The 27,597-nt window shown below is 41.6% G+C and overlaps 1 protein-coding gene across 7 annotated transcripts in view; it reads left to right on the forward strand.

The window, feature by feature from the left end:
• COBL (cordon-bleu WH2 repeat protein) overlaps positions 1-27,597 on the forward strand; it is an 890,550-nt gene that overhangs the window by 385,042 nt on the left and 477,911 nt on the right. For all 7 annotated transcript variants that reach the window (XM_069216764.1, XM_069216715.1, XM_069216757.1 and 4 more), the window contains one exon: positions 5,162-5,372. In XM_069216764.1, the coding sequence (XP_069072865.1) occupies positions 5,162-5,372 (211 nt within the window). The remainder of the gene's footprint in view (positions 1-5,161; positions 5,373-27,597) is intronic.

Consider the following 27,597-nt stretch of genomic DNA (forward strand, 5'->3'; position numbering starts at 1 on the left):
AGCATTCATTGTGGCAATAGGATGGAACTTGAGAAGACACCATAACGATAGACTTGACTCATACGTGTCTTTGGATTTAATTTACTTAAGGCAGTTCACCTTATCTGGCGGTATTTAAAAGCCAGTCTCTGGCCTTTAAACAACACTGCACCAAACATAGCTTCACTAAACATTACAACGTCCAAGATACTTGACATACAAATTGCTTCACTGGACTGGGTAGGTTGCAGCCAATCTCCCACCAACTGTAAATGTGAATGCAGGTAATAAGCTTCAAAGTATGGTATAGTTAGGCTGTCCTCAGATATTCCTTTTCGTAAGCATGTGAGTGTGACTCTAAGCCTTCCAGAGGCAACTACAAGTTCTGTCAATAAATTATTGAATTCCTTAAAGTTTATTAAAGAAATATCATGAAATTATCAGTAGTATTTTAATATATAGTGCAACAACATGGATAACACCATCTTCTTAGAGAGGGATATTCTACCTGTTGTGGACAAGCGGAGCCAAGCATTGCAGCCAACACTAACACCGATGTACCATGGCACACCAAAAAGTCCATAAGGTTCAGTCCTTCAAATATTTATACAGAAACGTATAAAACTGTAATGTGGTTCATCAAGAAGGTTTTAATTGTTCGCTTTCTAATGTCTCCGATAAGAACACCAGCTACTCCGTTTGAGAAATAGCTCCTTCCAATGAGAATACAGCCGACACATGTTTCGTCAATAAGACTTTCTCAAGGCCAAATTTATAATCTTCTAAGCCCCGTCAATATACTTCTGTGTAGGTTTCCTATGTCCTACAGACAAATTATAATGCCAGATACACAACAAATGCAAAGCATATAGTATGCAGTGAGAAGCGGACCTTGATAAGTCGTAAGCGTCCGTACTTAGCACTTATTCACAAGAAATTAGTAAAGTTCAGCCAACACTGTAGTATATCATTCCGCTGCCTAATGCTTATGATGATATTTCTGAACCCCAAGGTATTTAAAGGTCGTTGCCTTGAACCTTAACACTGTATTAACTAGCTTGTTGTGTTGCAAAGGGAACAGACGTGGCTTCTCTTTGTTTACTATGAGATCAACCTTGCTGCCAAACTCCTGGAACATTTCTGTAATTGTAGCCAGATCAATTTGAGCCAGATACAGATTGTAAATAGATATGTGTGTCATATAAAGCCACACTCAACCTCTGTACCACGTTTGGGACTTTAGATTTAAATAGAACTTGCTTGCAGAACTATATCCAATGCAAAAAGCATTGGAGACGATGTAGTGCCATATCTGGTGCCCCTTTGCAGTCTCCAAGTATCCAAAATAACTCTACCAGTTTTGGCCTAAGCCCATATAATCCAGACATTATTTCCTCACCAAATTTTCACAAACTCTTAGGACAATAGACAATAAATCCCAATTGAGAGCATTAAAACTTTTAATATATCAACAGGGACCAATGCAGTGACAGGGGTAGCCTCTGAGGTGCTATATAATAGATTAAATAGGCACCTGCAATTTGGTGGTATACTCCTTCCAGAGGCAAACCCATTTTGATCAGGGTGATCCCACAGGAATAAAACTGATAAACCTTGTAGCAATCTAAGGACTAATACCTTTCCAAGGATTTTATAATTCAAGTTCAGAATGGGCAGCTGTCTGTAAGCTGTGCTTTGTAACAAATCCCAGCGAGTGTTTGGCAGTACCACTCTAACAGCCCCCATAGTCAAACATGGTTTAGCCCCCCCACTTGTCTGGCTGCTTTGTATATTCTCAAAGTTGTGGTGTGAGTAGCTACTGATATGTGATATAGAATGTGGACGTAGGCCTTTTATCGCCATGTGCCTTACCCTTTGATATATGGTTCTGTTTTATTTGTATTTCATTGAAAGTGATAGCAGCATCCTGAGCATTCCTGGGTTCCTGTAGTTGATATTAAGATAATCCAGTTTTACATACTTGTAAACTATACATGACCAGAGATTCAAGCATGTGCAACAGAGCATAGTAGCATAAAATTGCATTCATCTCTGATTGTGATAAAACTATCATTCTGACATCTTAAGCCACCACGGTGACTGGGGAGCTTTTCACATCCGCCTGCATCAGGCTAGATGTCGTTCTGTTTTCATCCCTTCACTATGTTGTATGTGTATTGCCAATTGATAGTTAGTTTGAGCATCTCTACCTCCAACACATACCTGTCCATGCTTTCAAACTGTTCTGGTCCTAATGTAGCATGGAGGACTATCCTAGTCCTCAAGTTCAATATTATAACTCGAAACATTTTTATGTCCCTCAACAGCCCCTGAAACATAACTTAAAGGTTTCCCATTACAAGAAAGAGGCTCCTGTCGACTCAGGGCCTCATTATGAGTCTGGCGCAGTGGCGCATAGACCGCCATATTATGACCGACCGCTGGTACTACCAGACTGCCGCCAGCCAATGGCCTGGCTGTCTCAATCTGCCAGGGCAGTGCTGCAAGCAGTGCTGCTCTCCAGATTATGATCCCTGTTTCCGCCAACCATTGCATGGCGGCCCGACGGCCATGAAAAGGCTGGTGAAAAGAGGGTGCCGGGGGCTTCATGGGGGCCCCTGCACTGCCCTGCACTTGGCATGGGCAGTGCAGGGGCTCTGATGGACAGCCTGTCACGCTTTTTACTGCCCCTATCACGGGCAGTGAAAAGCGCGGCAGGTGGTGTTGCACCCGAGGCGCCGCAACATTGCCGCCAGCTCTATTACGAGCCAGCATCAATGTTGTGGTGTGTTTCCCACTAGGCCAGGGTGTGGAAACGCTGTTTCCACCCACCCACGGACCCAACAGGAAACGTGTGGTACGGCTGCATATGCAGTCATCTACAACAGCAGATTTGAGATCATGTTTGGAGAAATTAGCAATAGGAAAATACTGCCCTGGGTAAGGTTCAGATTTGCACCAAAAGGTGAGTTCAATGACCTGAATGCTGGGCAACACAAACCATCATTATAGGGAGACAAGTCATCTGGGCACTGAAATATGTAGGTACATTTCCAGTGGGCACATCAGGTGCATACCTTCCTGCAACAGCATTGATAGAAATTCTACAAAAACAATTATCCCCTGAAAGGTTGTCCATTGCCAGTATAACGAGGAGCAATGTGGTTTTGATACGAGGTAAATATTTTAAGCAGGGGTAGTAGTGTAGTAGTAAGCTGTATTCGATCATTTGAAAATAACCATTAAAAAAACATAACCATTAAAAAACAAATACAGATGATATTAAAAGAACAATAAGCATTCCGGCAGGTCATAATAAAACTGTAATTCATACAGTAAAGTGCAGAATCCTAAAACCCAACAAGGTTAAAACATAAGCAGTTTCCTATGCCATAGCACAATCCTAACAAATTACAGATTAGAACAGACTGAATGTGAGCTGAAGAAATAGTAAAGTGGATCTGCACCTCACCAGCCCCACACTCCTTAAAACAGGAATTTAAAACTTTTTACCATATGGACGAAACAAATGTAGCAATGTTTGCGCTGAGTGTTCCTCACATGGACTATTAAGAACAGCTGCAGACTCATACAGGCCCAGTGGTGGCTTCGAATTAGCCACATCCTAAATCTGGTTAATAAAATCTGATCCCAAGTAGAGAGCACCAGATGCAAATACGGCTGTGGACCCGTTTTGGCTCATATCAAAGCATGCTCAACATTAGATGATTTGAGCAGCTCCAAAGTCTCCCTTTCCCGTTGTCTTGGGGCCAAGAAATTCGATCTAACCCACTGTCTGTCTTTAGGGCATAGACACCTGGGATTTGAAAAAATCAGCAATAACTAATATGTTTAATGTAGAGAAGCCATTGAATTTGGAGTCCCGAGTGACAAGACACACAGTCCTCAATAATCTCCCTATTAAAAATGGCTTGCGGATTTAACCATGTTGAGCACCTTAACAGTAAGAGGGTCAGGCAATATGATTACCAACAAAGAAGAAGCCCCATCTCCTCATGAATTGTGTAGGCTGGCGACCCTGTTGGCAAACTTAACGTTTACCTGAATACTCTTTTCCTGACAGCAGAGAGATACGTTTACTTATAATGGTTGAAGCCAAGTTAAAAAGAAATCCCATAGAATTTACAAAGCTATGGATTCTGTTAGTCAGGCACAGCACCCAAGTGGCCCGAAAATCAAAAAAGACTCCCAGATAAGAAAGCTCATGGGCTCTAGATATGGTATACCATGGATGGTCAACCAGTAAGACTTAAGCTTGCTCGGAACAAAGGCCATAACAAAGGTTTTAGTAATGGTGGTCTGGAGATTGAGTTAGACCATAAAATTAACAAAATATCCAACAAAAGCTTGAGCCCATTAGGTAGGCGTCCGTGCCAATAACACAGCACCCTCTGCATACAAAAGAACTGGGACTGCTTTGTAATTACCTTTGGGCATATCCTTACTTTTCCTGATGAAATCATCTTCAACTCTATAAATATGTAATAAAAATAACACAGGGGCAAGGGCACAGCCCTGTCATTCCTCCCCCAGACACCCAAACAGCGCTGTACACCCACCTCCACCCCCATTCCCGTATCTGACAGTAGCACAGTAATACCAAAATGCAAGGCTTGTAGAAAGGCAACCATGCCTTTTCCCACCCCCATAACCCACAGCTTAGAGCTGACAATGCTGTCAAATGCGCAAGAGAGATCCATGTATGCTGGGTACATTGAACTGTGCTTAGCAGCTGTATACTCACTGACTAAAGGATGTAGTTGGAAACACTGTTCCAGAGTGCCTAGCCCGGCCCTGAAAGCACACTGCACCCATGAAATGATATTAGTGTCCTGCAGCCACTTAGTTAACCTACCCGGGACCACTCTTCTCATGATTTATACCATGTAGTCTAGGAAGGAGATTGGACAGTAATAACTGGGGCTCGCACATTTCCCTAATAGGGTTGTGGACATAAAGGCTTATTTTGATATAAAACAGCAGAGAATGGTGGAATGTAGGTGTGATTGAAAGTGATGTTGGTGGAATTATGATCATTCGCTACACAGGATCAGCTATGACAATCTATTCACTTGCACAGGTTTTCCGTTTTAAGGCAATGTGCTTTGCACAAGAACAAACAAGCATCACTGAAGTACTGCCATGTTTCTTCCTTCTACAGTAAGGCGATGATGGATCTGCTAGTGGAGTTGTGCAGTCGGTACCACCTAAATCCAGCTCAGCATTTTCTAGAGATTACGGCAAGTGACACTCGAGTACCAATGAAGTTCAAGCCAAATACATTGATTGGGACACTAGATGTACATACAGTCCATTTGAAGGAGAAAACCCCGGAAGGAAAAACAAAGAAACCACCACCCAGAATACCTGAGGTATGCAAAAAGTGTCCGAAATTAAAGATTTGTTTTCTGTTCAGTTTTCCGTTATGTGAGGGTCTGTTAGCTTTTGTGAACCACTTTGTTTTATCGTTTAATTTTTTTGGCAGAACCCATGATGATTGTTGGATGATGTGGCTGTGAGTCCATCAATTAATCTTGCATGTCTTTTTACTGTTTTTTTAACATATGTATTTTGGGTATTCTAAAGGAGCGCAAGAAGTCATAATTTTGGTTTTGGGCTTCAACAGACATTGAGAAGACATGGATTTTCTAACTTGTCCGTACCTCTGTGCATTCAGAGACACTTCTCACTTGCTTAATGCTAGCCTTTCGCGTGAAGTTGTGGTCGCTACCTGTCACATGTTGTCCCCCTTCCTCACAACTCTCATACCCCTTACGTGGCTAGCGTGACTTCCGTCATGGCCCAGTAATACTGTGGCTCATGATCTATCATAGCTTGCTCTGGGAAAACAATGGAGTGCATTGATTTTAGGACTTGTGCTATTTAGTAAATTGGATAAATCAGTGAGGCTCTGAGTGCCAGCGCCATTTAAGACCTTAATGGCCTACTTGCAGTGCCTGGTCATACAGAAACTGCCTCACCTTTTATTCTTATGTCACCGGGACCCGAGCAAATTGTCGTATGTCCTATATGTGCATGCTTTGTGCTATTCTTAACTGATATACATCTTCAGGTATATATGCATTGACCACAATAATTTCCACTCTGCCCACTTTGTTTATTTATAACACTATTAGGGAACTGTTTTCAAATACGGTTATAGGTTAAAGTATTGTATTTTTTACCTACAAAAATATTGAATCCAGAATATTGATTAACTTTCAGTTGTAAAGGTATACAGTTATTGGTATGTATATTGTCAAGGAAGGTAGATGTTGAGTTAAGAATAGTAAATCTATACCAATACTTGCCTTGATGATATTGTGGTATTCTAGACTCTATATGTTTGTAGCACGATACAGAAAACATATTTATGTGGCATAATACCATAATGGATATTGGCTGACCCTTGTGAATCAATCACATTAGTAGTCCTCGTGCCTGGAAGGAGTCGGACCAAAGGATGGTGTTCGCCAGCTACATGCCAACCAGTACCGAAGAAGGAAAGGCAATGGGGTGGTCAGAGGTGCTAACTCGTCTGTGTATTGTTGAGGGTGAAGATCCAGCAGAGCAGTGAAGCAGTTGTTTTTAGAACACGTGGCGTTTACATACAGTGGAAAGGATTTTTAAAGTAGGCGTCATCCCATATTATCATCTCTTCACTGTGCAGCTTTGTTTAACAAGGATGTGTGCCCACTTCGTTTGTCATTTTGTAAGCAAACATTTTCGATTGGTTGCCCTGTGTCCCTCTATTGTGCATGAAATACTGACTGAGCGTGAAACTCTAAACTTAGATCCTGTGAATTTGAGAAATAATATACCTGTTGGTCCTTGTTCAGGAAAATAGGCTTTAATGAAAATGTGTTCAGTGCAGCGCAATAGTTATGGAAACACATGTACCAAATAACTATCGGCTTTATACATATACCTTAGTTTTCCATAATTTATTTTTACTTACATTTTTTGAGAGTTCTAATGAATGGAGACTACTTATATAATGCATAAATTACCCCTTGGTGTATATTATAAGGATGTTGCAAGTCACTGATGAGTTCCTTTATGAGGTCATGGATCTCTTAGGTGACTTAAAATATCCTTCTACCTAATTTATGACAGAGTGTGTAATATTCCTCACTACACATGGTTGCACCATCACCCTTCTCACAAGAATTTTAAATCCTGGGTGTCTTTCTCCTTGATATCAAAGCAGTAGCAATGTTGCAGACATAAAGAATGGAAGCAGAGTCTACAATGGGAAATGAAACACACCAAAAAGCACTAAGGGCCAGATGTAGGTAGGTATAAAATTGCGACTTGCAATTTGCAAGTCATAGCGACTCGCAAATTGCAACTCGCAATACGAGATGCAGAAAGGTGTCTCAGACACCTTCTGCGACTCGCTATGGGGTCGCAAAGACCCACCTCATGAATATTAATGAGGTGGGTCGCAGTTTGCGACCCCATAGTGAGTCTAGGCACTCACAGGGATGGTGGCCTGCTGGAGACAGCAGACCACCCCGTCACTGCTTTTTGAATAAAGCATTTTTTTTTTCTTTTTGCAGCCCGTTTTCCTTAAAGGAAAACAAGCTGCAAAAAGAAAAAATACCGAAACCATTTGGTTTCGTTTTTTTCAGAGTAGGCAGTGGTCTGAAAAGATATTTTTTTTGACATTTACAAAGGGGAAGGGGTCCCACGGGGACCCCTTCCCTTTTGCGAATGAGTTACCATCCACTTCAAGCAACTCTGCATGGCGATGCGGTCGCAAATAGGAAGGGAACACCCCTTCCTATTTGCGAGTTGCAGCCTCAAATTGCGAGTCGGTACCGACTCGCAATTTGCGGTTGTGAATCGCATTTGGCCTTTTGCGCCTCGCAAACTGCGTTTTTCGCAGTTTGCGAGGCGCAAAAGGCTACATCTGGCCCTTACTAATTTCTTTTAACTACATATTACAGTGAGTTGAGTGCAAATCAGAGTGAAAAATGACTGTAGGTCACAATGAGAAGTAACATGCATAGATATTCTTTCTTTCTTTCTTGTAATGAACTACTGTGGCATGCACAAGATAAACATATTGTCATAAATACCCAGATGCCTGTTCATTTTAGCAAAAAAGAAAGATTATAGTAGCCAAAAACGAATTCTCTTTTTTGTTATTTAAACTACACTCGAATGAGGTTCTTTGACTTGCCTTTCATCTTAGCTGCTGGCTGTGGCAGTAGGAAATAGGATGTCACAACTCACCTGACCTGTAATAAGTTATTACAGTTGAGAAGCAACTAGAGGCATCACAACTCAACTACAATAAAGAAATTAAAGGCAGGTTTGTATGCAGGTATTGCATTCTGTATTACAAAAGCAGAGCAAAAAGTGGTTGATCTCTGGCTGTGATTGCACAGATAAAAAAAAAAAAACTGATGGATTGGAATGATGCCTTGAGTCGTTGCTAGTGGTTTTGATCGAGTCATACATTTTCACTCACAACCTTCTGTTTGTCCGATTGAAAAATACCAATACTATTGCCTATGACGGATTCTGAATTATAGTGGAACAGATTAGCAAAGAACAGATAATGTAATTGTTCCTAGAATAATTCCCAGTGGTTAAGATTGACTTTAGCATTCACATTCATTACATTTTGTTTTGCTCAGTGAGTAAAAAGATAGAGTTGGTGAGGGTCGAAATGTGAAAAATTTAACTAGTCCCGTCTTTTGTTTTATAAACAAGTTGTCCTAGTTTTTCCAAATATTGTCTCCAAATATTTGCAATGATATTGCTTCACTGAAGTTGGTTAAAAGTTTTGAACTATCTGTATCATCATTTCCCAACAGCTACAAGGGTAAAGGAAGTATATATTTGAAAGGTGAAAATCTGGGCAAAACTGTGCATCCTCTAACCTGGTGGGTGGTCAACATTGGACATTTACATACAAACATATACACCTATGATTCAACCCAGACCATTATTGTAAACTGGAAAATTTTGCCTTAACCCTTTTCCAAAACACATCTTTGTTTTCCGACTAAAACGATTCTGACATAAGCCTCTCTTTTATCAGGTTTAAAAAAAAACATATGCCACCATCCTAAGCAAATTACAGATCAACTCATTAACATCCTTCCATGCCTTTTAGGGTTTGAAGGTCTTGAAACTAGTTTTCTATTCTAAATTAAAATGACATCCTTGCAGCATTATCCTCTTTGATAGATAACTTTCTTCAGTCACATCACGTGTTCTGCTCCCTATTGTTAACTGTTTTCTTAGGGTGAGTTCCCAAGTTTTTTTTTTAAAGCTGGGCAGGCTTTGCCCGCTCAGAGAAGCTTCTCTTGAGTTCAACAAACTTTCCAACTTCTAAATTTTTACTGATGTTCCTCTACTAAGAAAGTACTTTGGGCCATTTGCAGCTCTTCTATTACAAAAACACAATACCTTCTGCCCGTGCCAGTCTGGTTTAGGTTCCTTATGTGAAAGTAAGACAACAGTCTTGAGGTGTTGGACAATTGCATGAGGGTTTTGGAAGTGAGGTATCTGTCTTCTTGTCCTTCTTGAAATTTCAGCATTGTTTAATACAGTTCGCCATTATTCTCTGTTATCCATTCTGGCCTTGTTAAGGGACATTGGTGGGACTGGCACTGATCTATTCTACCTGGCTGCACAAACCTATCCAACTTGAGTCTGTCAGCTCTAGTCTCCTCTTAATAACGTGCAGAGTCACACATTGTTTGATCAGAGCACTGTGTTGCGATCTCTATTGGGCTGTACTATGTATGTTCAGTTGGACTGTGTCCATGCAGCATTTTAGCTTATCCACTGACCATGTAGCAGAGTTCCTTTCTAAATCTCTGAATGTAAATGTATGTTATATGGATATCCTGTTAATTTGGCACTCCTGGATCTTCACTAGGCCCCAGAATCTATGTGGAGCCCCTGAGAGATGTGGCATCACATCCTCCAGGTTGCTGACAACACCTTGCTCTGTGTACGTGATGGATCCATTTGACATGTCCCTTCTATGGGACTGTCCTGCTTCCGTCAAGGACCGGCTATGTCATCATTCCATCAAACTGAATTTCTTCTCATCACATCCTAAAAGATCCCTCCTCTTCAAAAACTACTTTTTCTGACTGCCAACACGAGGCTTCAGTCATGTCCCTTCGTCCCGATTTGTCTCCCTTTGCCCAGGTCCAGGAATGTTTTAGTGTTGTTAATATTCATGTAACTACTTTCCATTCCACCCCTTAAATCTGTTTTACATTCAGTTGCCTGTTTATGTGTCAGATTTTGCAAATTTGGACACAATTTATGTTTCGGTAATTTTTCACTGGCCCCACCTTCACTAATCTTTCCAACCTAACCTAATGCTGAACATTCTTCACTCCACTCATCCTTTGTCAGCCTCCTCGAGATGCCTAGGTTTTGTAATTCTGCGTTCTACAGTCAGACAACCTCTGCAGCCGCCCCATACTTGTGCTAAACTCTTCTTGTTGAATTCAAACTTTTTGCCATTTCTTCTTTTTTCTGACTTTTACAGTGTTCCTTTAAAACTGAAATTTTCTTCTGCTTTGTTTTTGCTTAAATATGTTACTTTGTCTACTTTTCTTTTTCTTTGCTCCCTTTTTCATCATTTTCTAATTTTTTTCGAATTTTGGTGTTTTTATTTTGTTTTATTTTATTTTTCAAGTATTTATGTCTTTGCGTTCTGTTTTGTGCAGTAACAGCCTTACAAAGCTATTGAGTGTCACTATCAGTAAATAAACAATTAACCACAACAAACTATCAACGTTTTTATTGACCCTCAATTAAAAATAAGTCAGTCATACTGTTGTCATGGTGGCATTACGAAGTGTTCTTTTTATTTGTAAACTACAAATCTTTCTTTACATATTTTCACTATGGACCTGGAGTGAATGTTAGATTGTTCATGCACGAGTTGTTTTTAACAAAGTGTACAATAAGTTGCCCATTTGTCAGTTGTGCACAGAGGTCTTTTTATGAAACATGGCTAGAGTTATTGAGATCTTGCCCTAACCTGTTGTCCAGATGTATGGCTAACTCTGTTCCTGATAATGTTAACTAATAATGTTCTGGCAGCAATCCAACTCGTTCTTGGACAGCGTTGCATGTCTTTCATTATAGAGATCAAAGTTACACTATAAGTATACATATTCATTTGTTTTCAACATTTTCATTTTTCCAGTCACTTTGTAAAGCATCAGCTTAGCAAGGTGTTTATACATTACTTTTTGTCCCTCTATTACTTGTGCACCTTTTGAGCAATGCACGCATGCTCATGCGCATTTACCTCATCACCTGACGACTGACTTGTCCACACAAGACCAAAGGGTGTGATGAAAGTTTAGGACAATTATGAAAAAAAAATCACTTTGGATGCCTGCACTGCAATCCATCTCAAATTGCATTTTTTCTTTGCATAAAAATAGGGCGACAAACCCAGTGAATGCCAAGTCTCGTGGACAGTCCGATGTGAGTCTGTGCAATGCCTGTGCCATTTCAGATGCGAGATGGCCTTGGTAGCGGATGGAGAAGCCAAAGTCAGAACCTCCCTATGGTTCTTCTGCAACGTAGGAAGCCTTCTGATTGTCTATCAGGGTTATTGTGATGCAGCACCATAATTCTTCCTTTGGGATGAACCATCACAAGCGTTGCACTTTTGCTCAAATGAATAAAACTTGGTCAGAACAGACAATGTTGTGATGTTGTGGACTACAGATTAGTCCCTTGGTTTTAAGCTCCCTCCACTCACGCCTCCACCTCATCGTTTGAGCCCAGTTACAAGTAATGTAAAGCAGCAACCGGAAAAGCTATGGTCTAGAATAACATAAGTAACATCTTTTCCATAGATTTCAATTTCTGGATTATTATATACAGATTTCAACTAAAGAAATTAAATAATTTCTTAGTTTCTAGTGACTTAAGTCTCCCCTCTGCCAGATGCTCCATTTCAGGTGCTAGACCTCTGCAATGAGTGTTTGTTCATTTATCCTGTTACTGTATGACTCTATTGCCACAATGCTCTGAATCAAATAATGGATTACCTACATTGTTATAATAATATGGAAATTACTAAAGTGTACATCAAATTTATTTATTTATTTATTCATTTATACGGTGCAAAATCCACCCAAAAGCATCTTGGCAGTGGAAGGGGGCAGAGTGAAAAGAAGACGGCAGTACTTGCACAATACACAGCAAAGCAGGAAGGTTTTAATAGATTTTCTGAACTACAAATAATTTTGATGGCCCTCAAGGACAGAGGAATGTCATCTCATGCTTCGGGTACTAGATAAAAAAGTAGTAGATTAAAATCAGTATGCATTTGGCGTGACAACTAATGGACTGAAAAGTGATCAAGCCGTCAGGAGTGTTCTGTGCCATAAAAATCTCTGTGATAATGCACACTGCTTTAAATATGATTCTTTCTGCTGCAGTACACCTGCAGAGTTGTCTCCCAGCCATTGAAACCAGGTCAGATATCCTCAAGTGGTAAATGATCCAGACTGCAAGATTGTGGGTATTCCATAATTTCATCAGGGCATTATCTGGAAGTTTAGAGGGCTAAGTACAAGATATTCCATTTGTCCAGTCACAAAAGCAAACACAATGATATATTTTGGTGGTGCAGTCTCTGGGGGACAAAAAGGAGGAATGTGAGTAACCAAAAGCAGACAAGGTAACCAAATTGATCTTCTTACTGAAAGACAGCTCCACACCCAGGTAAAATCCTAAAGACTAAGGAGATTAGACCTGAATAAGTTGTTACCTCTCAGGCTTTACTTAACAAATATAATCAGTGCAGTGTCACCGGGATTATGTTTCAAAACATTGATTACCATACAGCCATATATATTTAACATGCCCTAGCAGGGCGTAAAACTGTACATAGTCTACTGGTGGCCGAGGTGGATAATTAGCAGTGTCGCCTGTGCATGTGATGGCTTTGCATCCTGAAGCTCTCCTTAGTATAGCCAGTTGTCTCATGTGAACATTGACCCCACAGGACACAATAAAGATTTTTGACCTATATGGAGGTAGGATTAAAGAGTTCAAGTAGCCCACTAGGAATGAGGAGAACCGTGCCTGCACAGCTCCTGATATGCCTACCTTATGCTGTATTGGTGTCAAAGGCATCGAAGAGCTCTAATAAGATCAGTCCAGCAGCCTCACTCTCTCCCTAAAGGAATCTGAGTTTGCTAATGCAATCACCAGTGCTGCCTCTTTGTCTTTCCCTGTCAGAAAGCCAAGATGCCACCTCAAGAAGTTCATCCTCTTCTAAATATGTGGCCACTTGGATTGGCAGTGTTTTCTCTGCAGTTTTGCTGAGTGCCAGGTGGAAGGTGATAAATCTGTGGAGCGGTTTCGGCAGGGCTTGGCCTCCCCTGTCTTCCAATCTGTTAGAAGCACACCAGAACCAAAGGATTGATTAACTCGGTCTGCTATTCTGTGCTCAGTTACCTTCAAAGGTACTTTTAAGATAGCCGCAGGTCACAAATCATCTGGTGAGTCCAAATGTGTACTTGACAACACTACCTGGACTTCTGGAGAAGTGGGAGCAAACCGAAGCCAGTTGCAAGAGGCAGGTGTTGCTAATGTAGTCATTGCTCTGCTAGAGATGCTCAACTACAGGATTTGACTTGCAGCTTGGATCGCGTCATAAATGCCTTGAATTGAACTGGATATAAGTGCCCTGGTTGTAGCAAAGAGTTTGTGAGCCGGCTCTGTTTAATGATAAACAGTCGGGATGTGTTGGCATTTTTCATCACCTTAAATCATTTCTGGAGAAGGATGTTCACATGGTGGATTTGAGAGCAAAGGGATTACGACTTTGCCGTTTTGTCGAGCCTTAGGTGGAGTTTATAGCGGTTTAAGTCCTCTGGACTGTGAGGTCTGCTCCATTTACATTCTGCTTGGTGAACTTCAAGTTCAAACTTTGACTGAATAAATGAAACACTTCTTAAAATAGCACCACCAGGACTGTTTATATAATCTGGGCCTTAGCATTATTAAAGCAATTTGAAATGCTCATGTCAGAATCTGGCCTCTCGTATGTCACTGACCAACACTGTCACTGACAATTTCAGTATTTCTTCAGTCCCTAGCACACTGAGGACCTAATGGCGTAAAACAATGTCTTAGTCTTTATACTACGTTATAAATCTGGTGCAAAAATGGATATTCCCAAGGGATACCCAGCTGTTGGTAATCCCTTGGAAATATCCACGTACTTCAAATCTTCATATCTGTTTTCCTCTATGAAGTAAAATGAACCAGCATGCACTCTGCGGACATCAACATAGTAGCAAAGGGGAGTTGCTGGCAGTTTCCTAATGGGTGTGGCCTAACTAAACAATTCATTTAAAAGGAGTTAGTGTGGTCTACAAAGGAGCATATTTCGCCTAGTCACTAAGGGCTTTATGTAGATTTTGGTAGATAGGATACTCCATCACAAACGTGACCGATATCCTGTCCACCGTATTTCAAGTGCATGGTATCTTATGGTGCTTGTAATATGGCAGACCGAATATCCGTCACGTTTGTAATGGAGTATCCCATCCTCCAAACTCTAGAAAAGGCTCTAAGTTGCCCATCTCAGAGCCTAGAGACATAAGGCCTCAATTAAAACATTGTCTAAAATAGTGCAGAAATGGCATGCCAAGTATTAAATGTAATTTACTCTGTATTTGAAAGATGGCAGAGAAATATGTCTTTCTCGAAATTCTTCTGGACAAAAGCCTGCTTGAGACATGGGATAGCTTTGCTGCAACTAATGGAAGGCATGTGCTATTACGGACACACCTTTCTATAATTTCCACAAATGCTTACAGAACTTCAGAACAGATATCCAGAAACCTGATTTGATGAGCAGACAATTCTGTATCGAGCATTGCTGAGAGCTTCTCCGTAACCCACTTAGGTTCTTAATCCTGGCTACAGCACTTGGCCAACAACTTGTCTGAGTCTTGGGGAGTTCAATTTCTTCTCCTTGTAGCTCAGTCTGTACATCTCTGCATTAGGTGCCTTCCAGTCCACCATCTTATGCTTCTTGAATATGTAATATGGTCGCAATTAGATCCCACACAGCACTTTATCAAATACCTCCAATAAATAACATGCAATGGCAGTGCTTTAAGCAGGATGAAAAGGCTAGTGTGGCAGGCTCTTGTGGGATGTGGTCCAAAAATCACATATAAGAAACCTCAACACGAAACGTGGCTTGTGTAACTAGGTCCTCGGCCTAATGAATGTGAAATACAATAATATCACTATTATCCTGGAACATAAGCATTGAAGCTTTGATAAGATAGTTGTAAAAGTATGCAGCGATTACTTGGCCATTCAGTTGGAATGAAATAATACTGAAGGCTTGACTCACCACTGTGAACAAAGGTCTCTACCATAACACTCTGTCCACATCAGCAAGGGAATTCACGGTGACTTTGCATTACAGACACTTGGGTTCAAGTTTAGCTTCTTCAGTTGGTCAAGGCCAAGAATAGAGGGCCTAAGGTGCCTTGTTTCAATTTTTGTTTTGCTTTGCTGTGGGTCAGTCATGGTGGGACCTGGCTCACTTATAGCACTGTGTTCAGTCTAGTATTTTTAAAAATAATGGAAACCTTCTATCAAAATACTGCCTTTTTAAATAGAGGCAATGGTGTTTGTCTTGGCGTTCGTTCGCTAAGGCTGAAATTCTGAGGTGGGTCTTGGTTATCCAGCCTTGTCATTATCATCTGAAACTTCATGTTTTTGTAACACATATATGATTACCTGCAGCCAGTAAAGTTAACTTCTGTTTTTGCTGCGAACAACTGTCTTAAAATATCACTTTTTAAAAAACATAGCAGCCATCTAAGGAATGCAGACTTCTGAACAGGTAACCACATGGACATGAAAACACATCCTGCTAGTTGTTTACACGAAAGGGGGAGGGACATCCGAATTTAATGAGGTAGAAGAGAAGAGAACATTGTTTTCAGACTTTGTGATTGGATGACAGACACGCAGAGTGCGGATTGTATCAATGAGTATTAACATGGCAGTGCCCAAATCCATGGCAGGGTCTAATCCATCTCCTGCTCTGCAGCTCAAACCCCTCCATCCTTTCCAGTCTCACCGCAGTCATTGAGATTCGTATTACTTTTATTATTGACTCATTGAAAGACGTATTCCATGTCAATAACATCTGTATTGGCAAAATTGACAAACTCAACCTGTCTTTCATGGAATCCAACCCAATCCCCAGCAATCGCTAGGCTGGTCAACACATCTCTTCAGAAATTAGGGTCCCCAAAGTGTAAACATGCCCTCAAAACCCCATCTGGCACATTCGCTGCAAGAGCCCAAAAATAATTCCAGTGACCAGGCTAGCTATTGACCAGTCCTAAAATGTGACCCTATGGACCTGGAGACAAAAGTCACTTTCTAGGAACAATTATTATTTTCTACTGTATTCCAGAACCTTTCTACTTTTCAGACCCTTCAGCATCATGGGGTTACCTTTGAAGTCCATGGGGTTCCTGTCCTGCCATCCCTGGCTCCAGACACTCTACATGGTGTTATGTAGCCCTTTGTGCGAAGAGAGGCACAGCCATATTCAGGAATAAGTGAGGCAATGCCAAGCTCTGCCCCTCCTCCCACCACACCAGTTAACGTCCAATAAGCCTGGTGATGGGCCATCAGGATGCAAATGTCACACCAAAGCTCCCCTTGTGTGTGACTGTCTAGAGAGAATGCACAAAGCCCAACTGTCAACAACCCCAGACGTGGCGTTGTTTACTCTTAAACAGAGTTTAAAATGTACCTGTATTCTTGCCCTGTTTCTAATAAGATATTTAAACAAAAACAAACCCAGATGTGTATATAGAGGCAGGCTGAGGCACAGAATGGTTAAAGTAAGAAAATGCCAACTTTCTAAAAGTGTAATTTTCAGACTTGCAATTTAAAATCCGACTTCACCATAAATTGAGATTTTAAATTGTGAGTCCGGAGATACCAAACTCCACCCTTCTAAACTTTCCTATTTTGAAGTTACTCTTAAAAGATGTTTTAAGGCAATCCCAGGGCTGTCCTATGGGAGAGATAGTCCTTGCAATAGTGAAAAAACAAATGTAAGAGTTTTTCCTATTCTGGAAATGTTAAACTTAAAAGTACATGTCTAACTTTTTAAATACGCTGCACCCTGCCCTTAGGGCTATCTAGGGCCTACCTTAGGGGTGACTTACATGTAATAATTGGCAGTTTAAAACTGCACACACAGGTTCTACAGTGGCAGGCCTGAGACATGTTTGAACAGCTACTGTAGTGGGTAGCACAATCTGTGCTGCAGGGTCACTACTAAAATTTAATTTATAGGCCCTGGACACATGTAGTGCACTTTACTAGAGACTTACAAGTAAGTTCAACATGCCAATTGTGGAGAAGCCAATGTTACCAGGTTTAGGGTACAAACACCTGCAGTTTAGTACTGGTCAGCAGTGGTAAAGTACACAGAATCCTAAAGGTACAAGGATCAGTGCTGGGTCTGCTGTGCTCTTTAAATATGGCCATCTACTGTCTGTCGGAGTGGCGGACGTAAGGTTCTCCTCTACCGTAACAAACAGTGGTAAAACTGACAAAGCCTACATCTGTCCTTAATTCTGTAGGGATGGATCAGAATCCAGATAAATGCCTACATTGGAAACTGCTTTAGAGGGCTGTGAGTAAGGTCCCATAATGTAGAGAAAAATAGAAGGTTGCAATTTCTGAATATCATTCCTGCTAATCCACAACTTGGTGTTTGCGGGATTCATCTTTAAGAAATTGATTAACATCCAGTGATGAACTTCTGTGAGGGTGAATGCCAGTTTGAAGACAAGGGTGGAGGAGAAATTGGGGGTTGTGGGTGGTACAATTTAAAGCTGTGTGTCATTGGTGTACGTGAAGAGGTGTACATCCAAATCATTTAAGAATAGCTATAAATGATCCATATAGGTATTAAAAAGTAGTGTTGACAGATGGTATAGACCCATGTAGGTCACCACAGATGTTCACCTCGGACCAGAATCTAAAGGGGGGAAAAATGGTTTGCGATCATGAGAAATTACTCATAACCCTGTACCTCTAACTTGTCACAACCCAAGATCAATATTCTAGAGAGGTAGATGGTTTTGTCAATTGTGAGAAAACAGGGCTGATTGCAGAGGCCCCATAACTTTTTGCCCCCATTTTCCTCTTTTTGCTGGTGTTTTCCTGACTTTGATGGTGCCCTGGATACTGCTAACCAGTCCCAGGGCCTGTGCTCTGTGTAAATTGGATATGCTAATTAGGCCAATTATAATTGGCTAAGTTAACCTACCTATAAGTCCCTAGTATATGGTAGGGCATGTAAGTTTAGGGACCACAGCATAGGTGGTGCACACCTAGGTGCACTGCTGAGGTGCCCAGTGTCATTTTAAAAGCAAGCCTGCCTTGCTGGCTGCTTTTAAATTAAAGTTATATGCAAATTCGACTTTGGAATTAAAGGTACTTCCAAAGTCTTAAACTACCTTATTTTTACATATAAGTCACCCCTAAGGTGTGCCCTATGTGCCCCTAGGGCTGGGTGCCATGTAACTATAAGCAGGGACTTTATAAAAATAGATTTATAAGCCCTGGTGAAGTAAAAACAGCCAAATTCGTTTTTCCCTCATTGAAGTAAATGGCCTTCATAGGCTAGAATGGGCAGACTTTATTTTAAATTTTAAAGTCTCCTTAAATGTTACATACCAAGAATTTGGTATCAAATTAATTGTTGTAATAAATCCCACAACTTCCAGTTGTGGGATTTAATATAACTTGTTCAGGTAAAAAGTTTAGACTTTACCTAAAAAGTTGCCAATTTCAGCTCTGCATTGTTTTTGCTGCTGTGCTCTGATTGGCCAGCCTGCAGCAGCTTCTGCCAGGCTGCCTTGATGAGGTGTGAAGTGGCCAGGCTTCACACAAAGGAATGTGCTTGGGGGAGAGAATCTCCCCTCAGCAGATGGTGAGGCAGGAAGGGGGAGGGCTGCCAAACTGGTCTTCAAAGGCAGAGAAGGACATTTGCAGCACCCAGCAACACCCCCACATCCTGCAACCCCAGACAGCTAGGTGCCCCCTTGATTAGATTAGGAGAGGGCAGGAGAGGGGTGTGTTTATGATTTTTAGCCACACCAGTGGGTGGGCTCAGCGAGATGTAACCTCCAAAAATCAGATTAATCCATGTTGGATTTTTAGAGACTGTTGCCTTCTGGGATGGATTTTTGCCACACTTCCCAGGAAGTGGTCATCACAGGGGGACGACCCTGTCCCTGATTGGAGAACCAGGGCCCCCCTGCTTTTCACCCAGGAGCAAGGATAAAACTGGCAGACCTGCACCCACACCTCAGATCCCCTCCAGAATTCAACAAGAAAGGAACTAAAGAAGAAGAAGGACTGCCCTGCTGGACCCCTGGCCTGCACCTGGAACCTGCACTCAGAAGGACTGCACCAGCTGCACACTTGGGCTTCACCACAAGAAGGACTTTGCCTGGCTTCAACTGGTTCAAGGAGGGACTCCCTGTTTGCTACAGGTGAAAAATTGCTAAACCAGAGTCCCCTGCACCAACTCCTGAAGAAAGCGACCAGCTGACCACTGTCCAGTGGCCAAAAAGGAGTTTGCGCCAGGTGCATTCTGGGAGTTGAAGTCCGCACCCCCCAAGGACCATCACAGAACTTCTGGACCCTTGGGGTGAGCTGTGGACCCCAAAAGAACCTTAAAAGAACATCTGGGTGAAGCCCCAGAAGTTTGGAAAAGATTTGAGAATTTTTGGAAAAAAGCTCCAGAGAGGGACCGACCCGCCGCGGAAATTCTAGCCGGCTTGCCTCAACCGCGACCCGGCCTGACTTCGTGGTTCGTCCCGGTAAAGAAAAACATCCAAAAAAGAGACTAAGTCCGAACGTAAAAAGTTGACCGGGACCTCCCAGCCATCGTATCCGAGAAGGGCTCCATGGACGTCGGATCAAGATCCAGGTTTACCCCGGTCGAAGGATTTTCATCTCGAAAAAACGACTAAGTCCGAAGGTAAAAGTCTCCACCGAGGAAACCCACATCGCGTATCCGGACAAGGGCTCCAGGAGGTCGGATTCAACTGGCAGGTTCGTCCCGGTGAAGAAAAACTTCAAAATAAAGACTAAGTCAGAAGGTAACTTTTTAACCGAGGCCTCCCGCGACCTGTAGCCGAGCAGGGCTCCATCGCGGTCGGCCTGAAAGTTTGACTTTGCCCCGGTCGAGGTGCAACCAGATGACCCGATTGGCGCTTTTTGTTTCTAAGCGCTAGAAAAGTAATAATTCTTTAAAAATTCATATCTCCGGTTCCCCTGAACCGATTTTAATCGTTTTTGTGTCATTTTAAAGATAAAAATATAAACTATTTTTATAAATTAGTTTTGGATTTTTAAACTGTTTCCTGTGTTTTATTTAATTACTGTTTTGTGATATTTGAATGCTTTACACTTTGTCTCCTAAGTTAAGCCTTGACGCTCGTTGCCAAGCTACCAAGGGTTGAGCTGGGATTAATTTACTGAGACCTAACTGTACCTATGTGGAGGTTAGTGGCTTGTTGCTAGGTGTAGGTACCTACCTGCCCTACCAATAACCCATTTTCCAACATCAATGGTGTCAAATTTGCACTAATGTCTAGTATCTTAAACATTGATAGGTCTATCCTGTCCACACTGTGCCTTAAGTTACCTAAGTTGGATAACAACACCAATTGTGCTGAGTTTAGCTCTAAACCTAGTAGGGTCTGTAGAAGAAAATGGTTTCTTCAGAAAAGGTCTTATCAAAGCCACCTTCCGTTAATCAGGAATCTTACCCTGTCTAAGCCACAGGTTGAATGGCACTGTTATTTCTGTTACCAAGATAAGAACCAGATTGTTTCATAGCATAGGCTGGGCATGGGCCCTGTCGTGAGCTGGAAGCTGTGGCATGGGTTATGGTCTCCAGGACTTTCGAGTTTGAAATTTCAGTGAAAGAAAAATGATTGCTGGAATCCCTCTTCAGTTAGCTCTCAAAGGAGTAATACATCTTGAACAAGGTGTTGGACAAAGGTGTGGTTTCTTTCTTTATCATATATCTTATATTAGCTATTTTTCAATAAAGAAGTTTGAAAGAGAATCAAAAAGGTGTTATGAGAAAGAGAAATCCCCCTGTTTATCCAGAGGAGGTACAAGCTGTTTCATGACTGAATAATTCTCTGGTCAAATTGGTAGTTTGGTCAATCGATGCATGAGTAATTTCTGCACTTTGCTGATCGAATCTCTTGTCTGTCTGTAGCTGGGACTTGGGTGTAACAAGTTCTTCCATCAGAAGAGTAGGTACTGTGCCAGTGGTGCTCCATCCAGTTTGTATTAAGCTCTGAGGAATACCAAAAGGTATGGATGAACTGATTGAATTAACCTCATCCCCTGGTAATTAGGGGCCGACATTCCAGTCTATAATTTTTTTGCCCACCATGCCACCATATTTTTTCACCATATCTAACTTTTAAGTCACTTTAACCTTTGTTTTTCAGTGATTTCTGAGTTTTTTGTTAACATAAGGTAGGCAGGGAAGGGCTCCTTTGCAATGGCAAAGGAGCTTTGCCCTTCTGGTTAAGCCAGGAGCTGAAAGATAAAGAAATATTTCTTTATCGTTTTATCTTTCAGCTACTTGCTCAGCCAGCAGCATGTGTAGGGAGGGGAAGGCTGGGCCACAGAAGATGGGAAGGGGAGGGAGAGAGAGAGAGAGTGCACCTAAGTGTGCATTTGTGTGTGGTCGGCCATCTCAGGCCTGCCAAACACACATGCACACCTAGGTTTCTCCAGCACGGCTGTCCTGAGCAGCTGGGCTGGAGAAATTGCACAGAGCCCAGTGCTGTGTCTGAGTGGCAGTCCAAACCACTCAGATCAATCCTGATGCTGCTTTCACGCTAGGTTTAGCCTGGATTGCTGGGAATACGGTGCTGGTGGCCCAGTGAATGCTAGGACACCAGAAGAGGATTGAGGCTGCAGGTGGCCACGGCGACGGGAAGAGGTACTTTTTTAAATTTTTTTATTCCCTCCCCCCTGAGATTTGCCGCAGCTGAAGGGAAGAGCCTGTTTCCATACCTAACTATAATGTCACTTTAATCTTGATTTTGTCAGTTTATTTTTATCATATTCTCCCCTCACCACACGGCAGGGAGTTGGTCGCAGGGCCAGGCCCCAGCCAACCCTGCCTGGGTAGCCTAACTCCCTTTCCATGACCAAACACCCGCTTAATTGGGCCAACCCTCTGCTTCACATGCCATTTGTCCATGTGCTGGGGACGGCTGTCCCCAGGGCCTTGCTTCTGGCAACAACCCATACTTTTTTTCATTGATACCATGCTACTCACTGCACCCAGCCCCCCATGGGCAGCCAGCCTCCCGCTGTGCACAGCTGTAGGCCTTGTACAGTGGGGAATCTTCATTGGCCAAGCAAAGTGCAATGATGGCCTCAGACCCTGCTACATGTATCTAACACCCGCAGGAGGAAAGTCCCCCTGCGGACTCTCACTGCACATTATCTTTTTCTATTTATTTATTTTTAATTGTTTCAAGGTACTCCAGCAGTACCACTGCTCAAGCTTCACCTTCGAGGTACTGCGCGACCAAGTAAGGTTCACCCAATGAAGATTATATGGTTCTGCCATACCCTGGTGGTGACGCTTGATTGGTGGTACCATGGGTGTACTGCAGTACTTCACGGGAGGGCTGCGCTGGGTCCCACAGATTTTTTTTTTTTTTTTTAAATTGCACCTGTGAGTGAGTGTATATATATATATATATATATATATATATATATATATATATATATATATATGTATATGTATATATAAATATATCGACAAAACATCAACAAGCTTATCTGAGATACAGAAGAAAAGCATTGCTCAGCTTTGATAAATATCAAGTCAATTCAAATCATCAAAGTTCAATTTAGCTGGGCACAGGGAACCCTACAGTTAGCCAAGTCAGGGAAATGCATGTGTGGGGCAAAACACATGTGGGCAAAAGACAAAAAGAACAAAAAGGGCAAAGAGAATTTGGAAAAAGGTAATCTCGGGCAACAGGCTACCAACTAAGGTGGGTGAAAGGTAGGTAAAAAGGGAAAGCGTCAGCATGTCATAAGCTTGGTTAAGAGTCTCCTGCAGGGGTTAGGAAGAAAAAATCTAAGTCTCTCCAAAGCAACTCAGCATGCTTTCCTCTCCAAAGCAACTCAACATGCGGGGTTCTTCATCTGTAAGTGTTCTGTCTGGATTCAGATGGGAATGTCTGATCAAAGTCCAACTAGTCATCGATATATCAACGTTCATATACCAATCTGATTAGTTCAGAGCAACAGTTTATTTGGCGTTAAATGGGAATCATCCAATAGAAATCAATCACATGACTCCAAGTTGAAACAATCTCATTTCTTACCAGGTCTGTCATGAGAAAACCATCCATCATGTAGCTCCATGTGAGATTGAAACAAATGTCTAAATTGCTAGTACTCAGTCCAGGATGTCAAATTTGTACAACTCTCTATGTGTAAAACAATAGAAGTCTATTAACAAAACTAATCTTATGGGAGTGAAGTCTGATAGAAAGTTCACGTTAAGGGAATGACATTTTATGCACAGTCATGAAATACAGGGCCAAGCAGACCTCACTTAGGCTAATACAATTGAGTTAATACAGCATGTTAATATATCATATAAAACACATTTTAATACGCAAACTGTTAATTCTTCATTTATAATTCTTCATTAGCATTCAGATTACAGTAACTTTTACTGAATGACTCTATTTTTTTATAACCAACTTTATTGCTTTAGATGAAAAGTCATAAAGTGGTACAAGCACATTAGACATGTTGAGCAATTTGCGAAGGTCCCATACAGACACACATGTAAGAACATTGTGATACATTTTGTAAAAGGCAAAGCCCATTTTAGTCCCATCTAACCATAGTCTCACACATGATAGAAACAGTACAGTAGCATTTACCTTCCCCCAGCTTCATCAGTCCCCAACCATTTAGACCAAATTTTATCGAATTTCCTAGGACAGCCCCTGGCCAGGTAGACTGGTCATTCCATTTTGGCCCACCAGTCCAGTCCCCGCCTCCATTGTGCTAGGGAGGAAGAAGTGCTCAGCACCTCTCATGTAGTGATATCTCTTTTAGCTATAACAGTGCTATGCCCAAAAACGTTTTTTGGCGCCCGTATGCCATCGACTCCCTCCATCACCCCCAGAAGAACCGTCAATGGGGAGGCCTCAAGAGTGAGCTCCAGCACCGCAGAGAGCTCTCCTAGGGTTTGCGACCAGTAACGTGTGATGACGGGGCAGGACCAGGCTACATGAAAGAAATCGGCCGATGTTTGGGCGCATCTGTTGCATTCCGAGTTAGCTTGCAGCCCTCTTCGGTGGAGTCTGTTGGGGGTTAACTATGTGCTGTGCACATATAATGTTTGTATTAAGTGTAGTTTGGCAGATATGGTGCGAGTATGCAGTGCCATTAATGCATCTCTCCAGCCATCGTCTTCCATTGACCAAATCCATGTCTCCCACTGAGAGCGCAGAGGCTGGAGAGACGAAGAGGCATTCAACACTAGGGAGCAATATATTGGCGACAACCTCCCCACTCAGGTCCCCCATCATTATCTTGGCTTCCATGGGGCTGAATTTAGGTACAAAAGTGTCCCTGGGAATATGGACTGCCAGTGTATGTCTCAGTTGTAGAAATTTGTGAAATTGTGTCTTGGCCAGAGCATGGGGTTGTTGAAGTTCTGAAAGGACATCACGTGATTGATGTCCAAGACATCACCGACGACAGTAAGGCCAATGGTTTCCCATCTGGAGAATCCTTCTAGGGCCACCACCTCTTGCAGCAGTGTCCCTTTGCCACAATTGAGTGCACGGGGTGTTCCGGCTCCACCATCCTGTACTCTTTTGTGCACAGTGCCACCCCTTAAAGACCTGGCACGTAATCTCGGAAATATACTAAATGACTCTGGTAATACATTTCAGTCAATATAATGTGCAACTGAATTTATCTATTTTTGCACACATTTAGATCATAAATCATTAGAAATTCTATATAATTTCAGTGCATGCTATTAGTCTAGAGCCTAAATAACATCACAATATCAGTTTAATCCTTCAGGCATTTAGTTAAACTTTAATACCACCAGAGTTTCTACCATTAATCTAAACAAATGCTCATTGAAATGACTTCTCAGTGCATCACTCTCCAGTCAAGCCATTAGTATTTTGGTTTATTTACTGCTTAAACTGGCTCGTATAGATGACTTATGTGACATAAGGGACAGCACTAAAGTTTCTGCTTTATCAAAAAAAAACAGATAGTCAGGGCAAAAATCTAGATCCCAAAGGATACAATGAGTCACAAAGAAAGGAAATATCCACAAAAGCAGTGACTCAAACAGATGGTTTCGCCAAAGAACAAAAATATATTTCCACTACGACGTTTTAGCTTCCATCTTCCTCAGGTAGTACAAGATTGTTTGCTCGGTGGCTGCAGAGTTCACACTGCTTGATTTTCAATAAGAATCATGAGTTAAGATTTCATTTGGAATGTGGAACCAATGCAGTCTTGAAATCTCTTGAGATATGCAGCAATCAGATGGTATTGTCAGTGATGTTCAGCCCATCTGCATGCAATGATTATAAATGGTACATCCAGAAATTCTCCTGGAGTCAGTAGATCTTCCTTTAAGGTAGTGGTTCCCAACCTATTGATTTCTGTGGACCACCACTTTAACATTAGTGAAACCCAGGGACCCCCACTGAATCATCATTGGAATCCGGGAATCCCTGCCTGAATCATTACTGGAAGCTGGGGACCTAATTTGTCAATATTTGTTAATATTTTTTAATTTTCTAAGCAGTCGCGGACCCCCTGAGAAGGCTTTGCGGACCCCCAGGGGTCCCCTGATCACAGGTTGGGAACCACTGCTTTGAGGCATATTCCACAGGGAGAATTTTCAAATCTAATAACAAATGATCCCTTATGTTAAAATGATTTGCTACAGTATATTTTCATATTCATTAATCCTTTCTTTGCTTCACCCCCAGCCTTTCTGAGCTCCGTGACTATTTAGAGAACTGAAGTTTGGTAACATGGTCTCCTTGTCACATTTTGTTTGCAAATGCTACCTTTCAGATATACCAAAGAACAAATGCTCGAGTTGATTAAGCTATACTTCAGAGTGTCTTATTTTGTTCACATCCTTCATTCCTGTTGAGTTCTGCTAGGCACTGAACTTTTATTTTGTGTTTTATAGCACCACCTTCCGCAAAGAAGTGTTTATCTTTGGAAACTATGTAACAGAAAGATGAACATAATAGGTGTCTTGTAATGGAGTTCATCCATGCTAATTATTAGCCAGGGTTCTGCATGGTCTCTGACGTTCCTGGTCGCAGCTCGATAGAATCATCTTTACCCTAATTAAACGTTGGGAAAGAGGGTTTATAGGAAGTACGTGGTGCATGTGCATCGTTACAAATCAACATTCTTGGTACCACTATGCTTATTTTCCATACCTTTTACAGCAAAATAAACTTGGAATTCAAGAGTGCAGATCTCTGGCTTATATATCTCTTAGCAAGAACTCCCATTACTCAGTGAGCAATTGGTACATTTTGTTTACTTTAAATATTAATTAATATTTAGTGCCGCTTGTACGAAGCTGATAATTACGTGTTTGCAGTCTGTGCTTATAGTCACTTTTTTACCCTTAACATTAAGTCGATTTTAAGTAGTTTATTAAATATCTGACCTATCTATTTGCAGTCATAATTACTCATAATCCTTTGCATGATTGAAACAAGGCCTTTTATTTAATTCAGAAATATGCTGTTGGCCAGTGATATTGACAATTTTGTCTTTTTAAATTTTAACTGTGGTATGAAGCTGGCACTAATGTAAAGAGAGTTATTGAAAATGTTTCTGTTGACTTCCATACATGTTAACATATATCTCTGAGAGTGGCTTTGGGGTTAGCATTACGTAATGGCGAAGGTCCTTTTTTTTAAACTTATGTTTTATTGGCAGCATATGTTAACAGTCATAACAGCATAGACATCCAGGAGAATATTCCTTAAGTAGACAGTGATATAGCAACTTTATCAATATTGTTCTCCTGGTTCCTAGTTCTAACCAGTGTTCTACGTGTTCACCTCACATGTTAATACTAACTCCAACTCAAGTCTGTGTTGGAGTTCCCCCAGGTCCTGAGAGTGGCAAAGGTACTTTAAAACACTTCAATAAGACAGAGATGCTTAGATGCACCTTCACAGCCTACACTTGGTCACCAGAAGAAAGGACAGTGCTTCACAAATCGATGTTGGAAGGTCTTTGTACGTTCACAAGCCCGTAACTTTGGTGGAGGTACTACCTGTAACTTGACCTTTATGACTTTGGGAGAGATGTGGTTTGTGTAGTTTGCCTCTCTTCATTTCTTTTTGGCTTCTTCCAACTTCAACTTGAAACTGCCTTGTGGTTCTTGTCTCCAGTAATGACGTTGATGACCTTGTTGAACTG

Source organism: Pleurodeles waltl, chromosome 2_1, assembly GCF_031143425.1.
Source record: "Pleurodeles waltl isolate 20211129_DDA chromosome 2_1, aPleWal1.hap1.20221129, whole genome shotgun sequence".
Lineage (NCBI taxonomy): Eukaryota > Metazoa > Chordata > Amphibia > Caudata > Salamandridae > Pleurodeles > Pleurodeles waltl.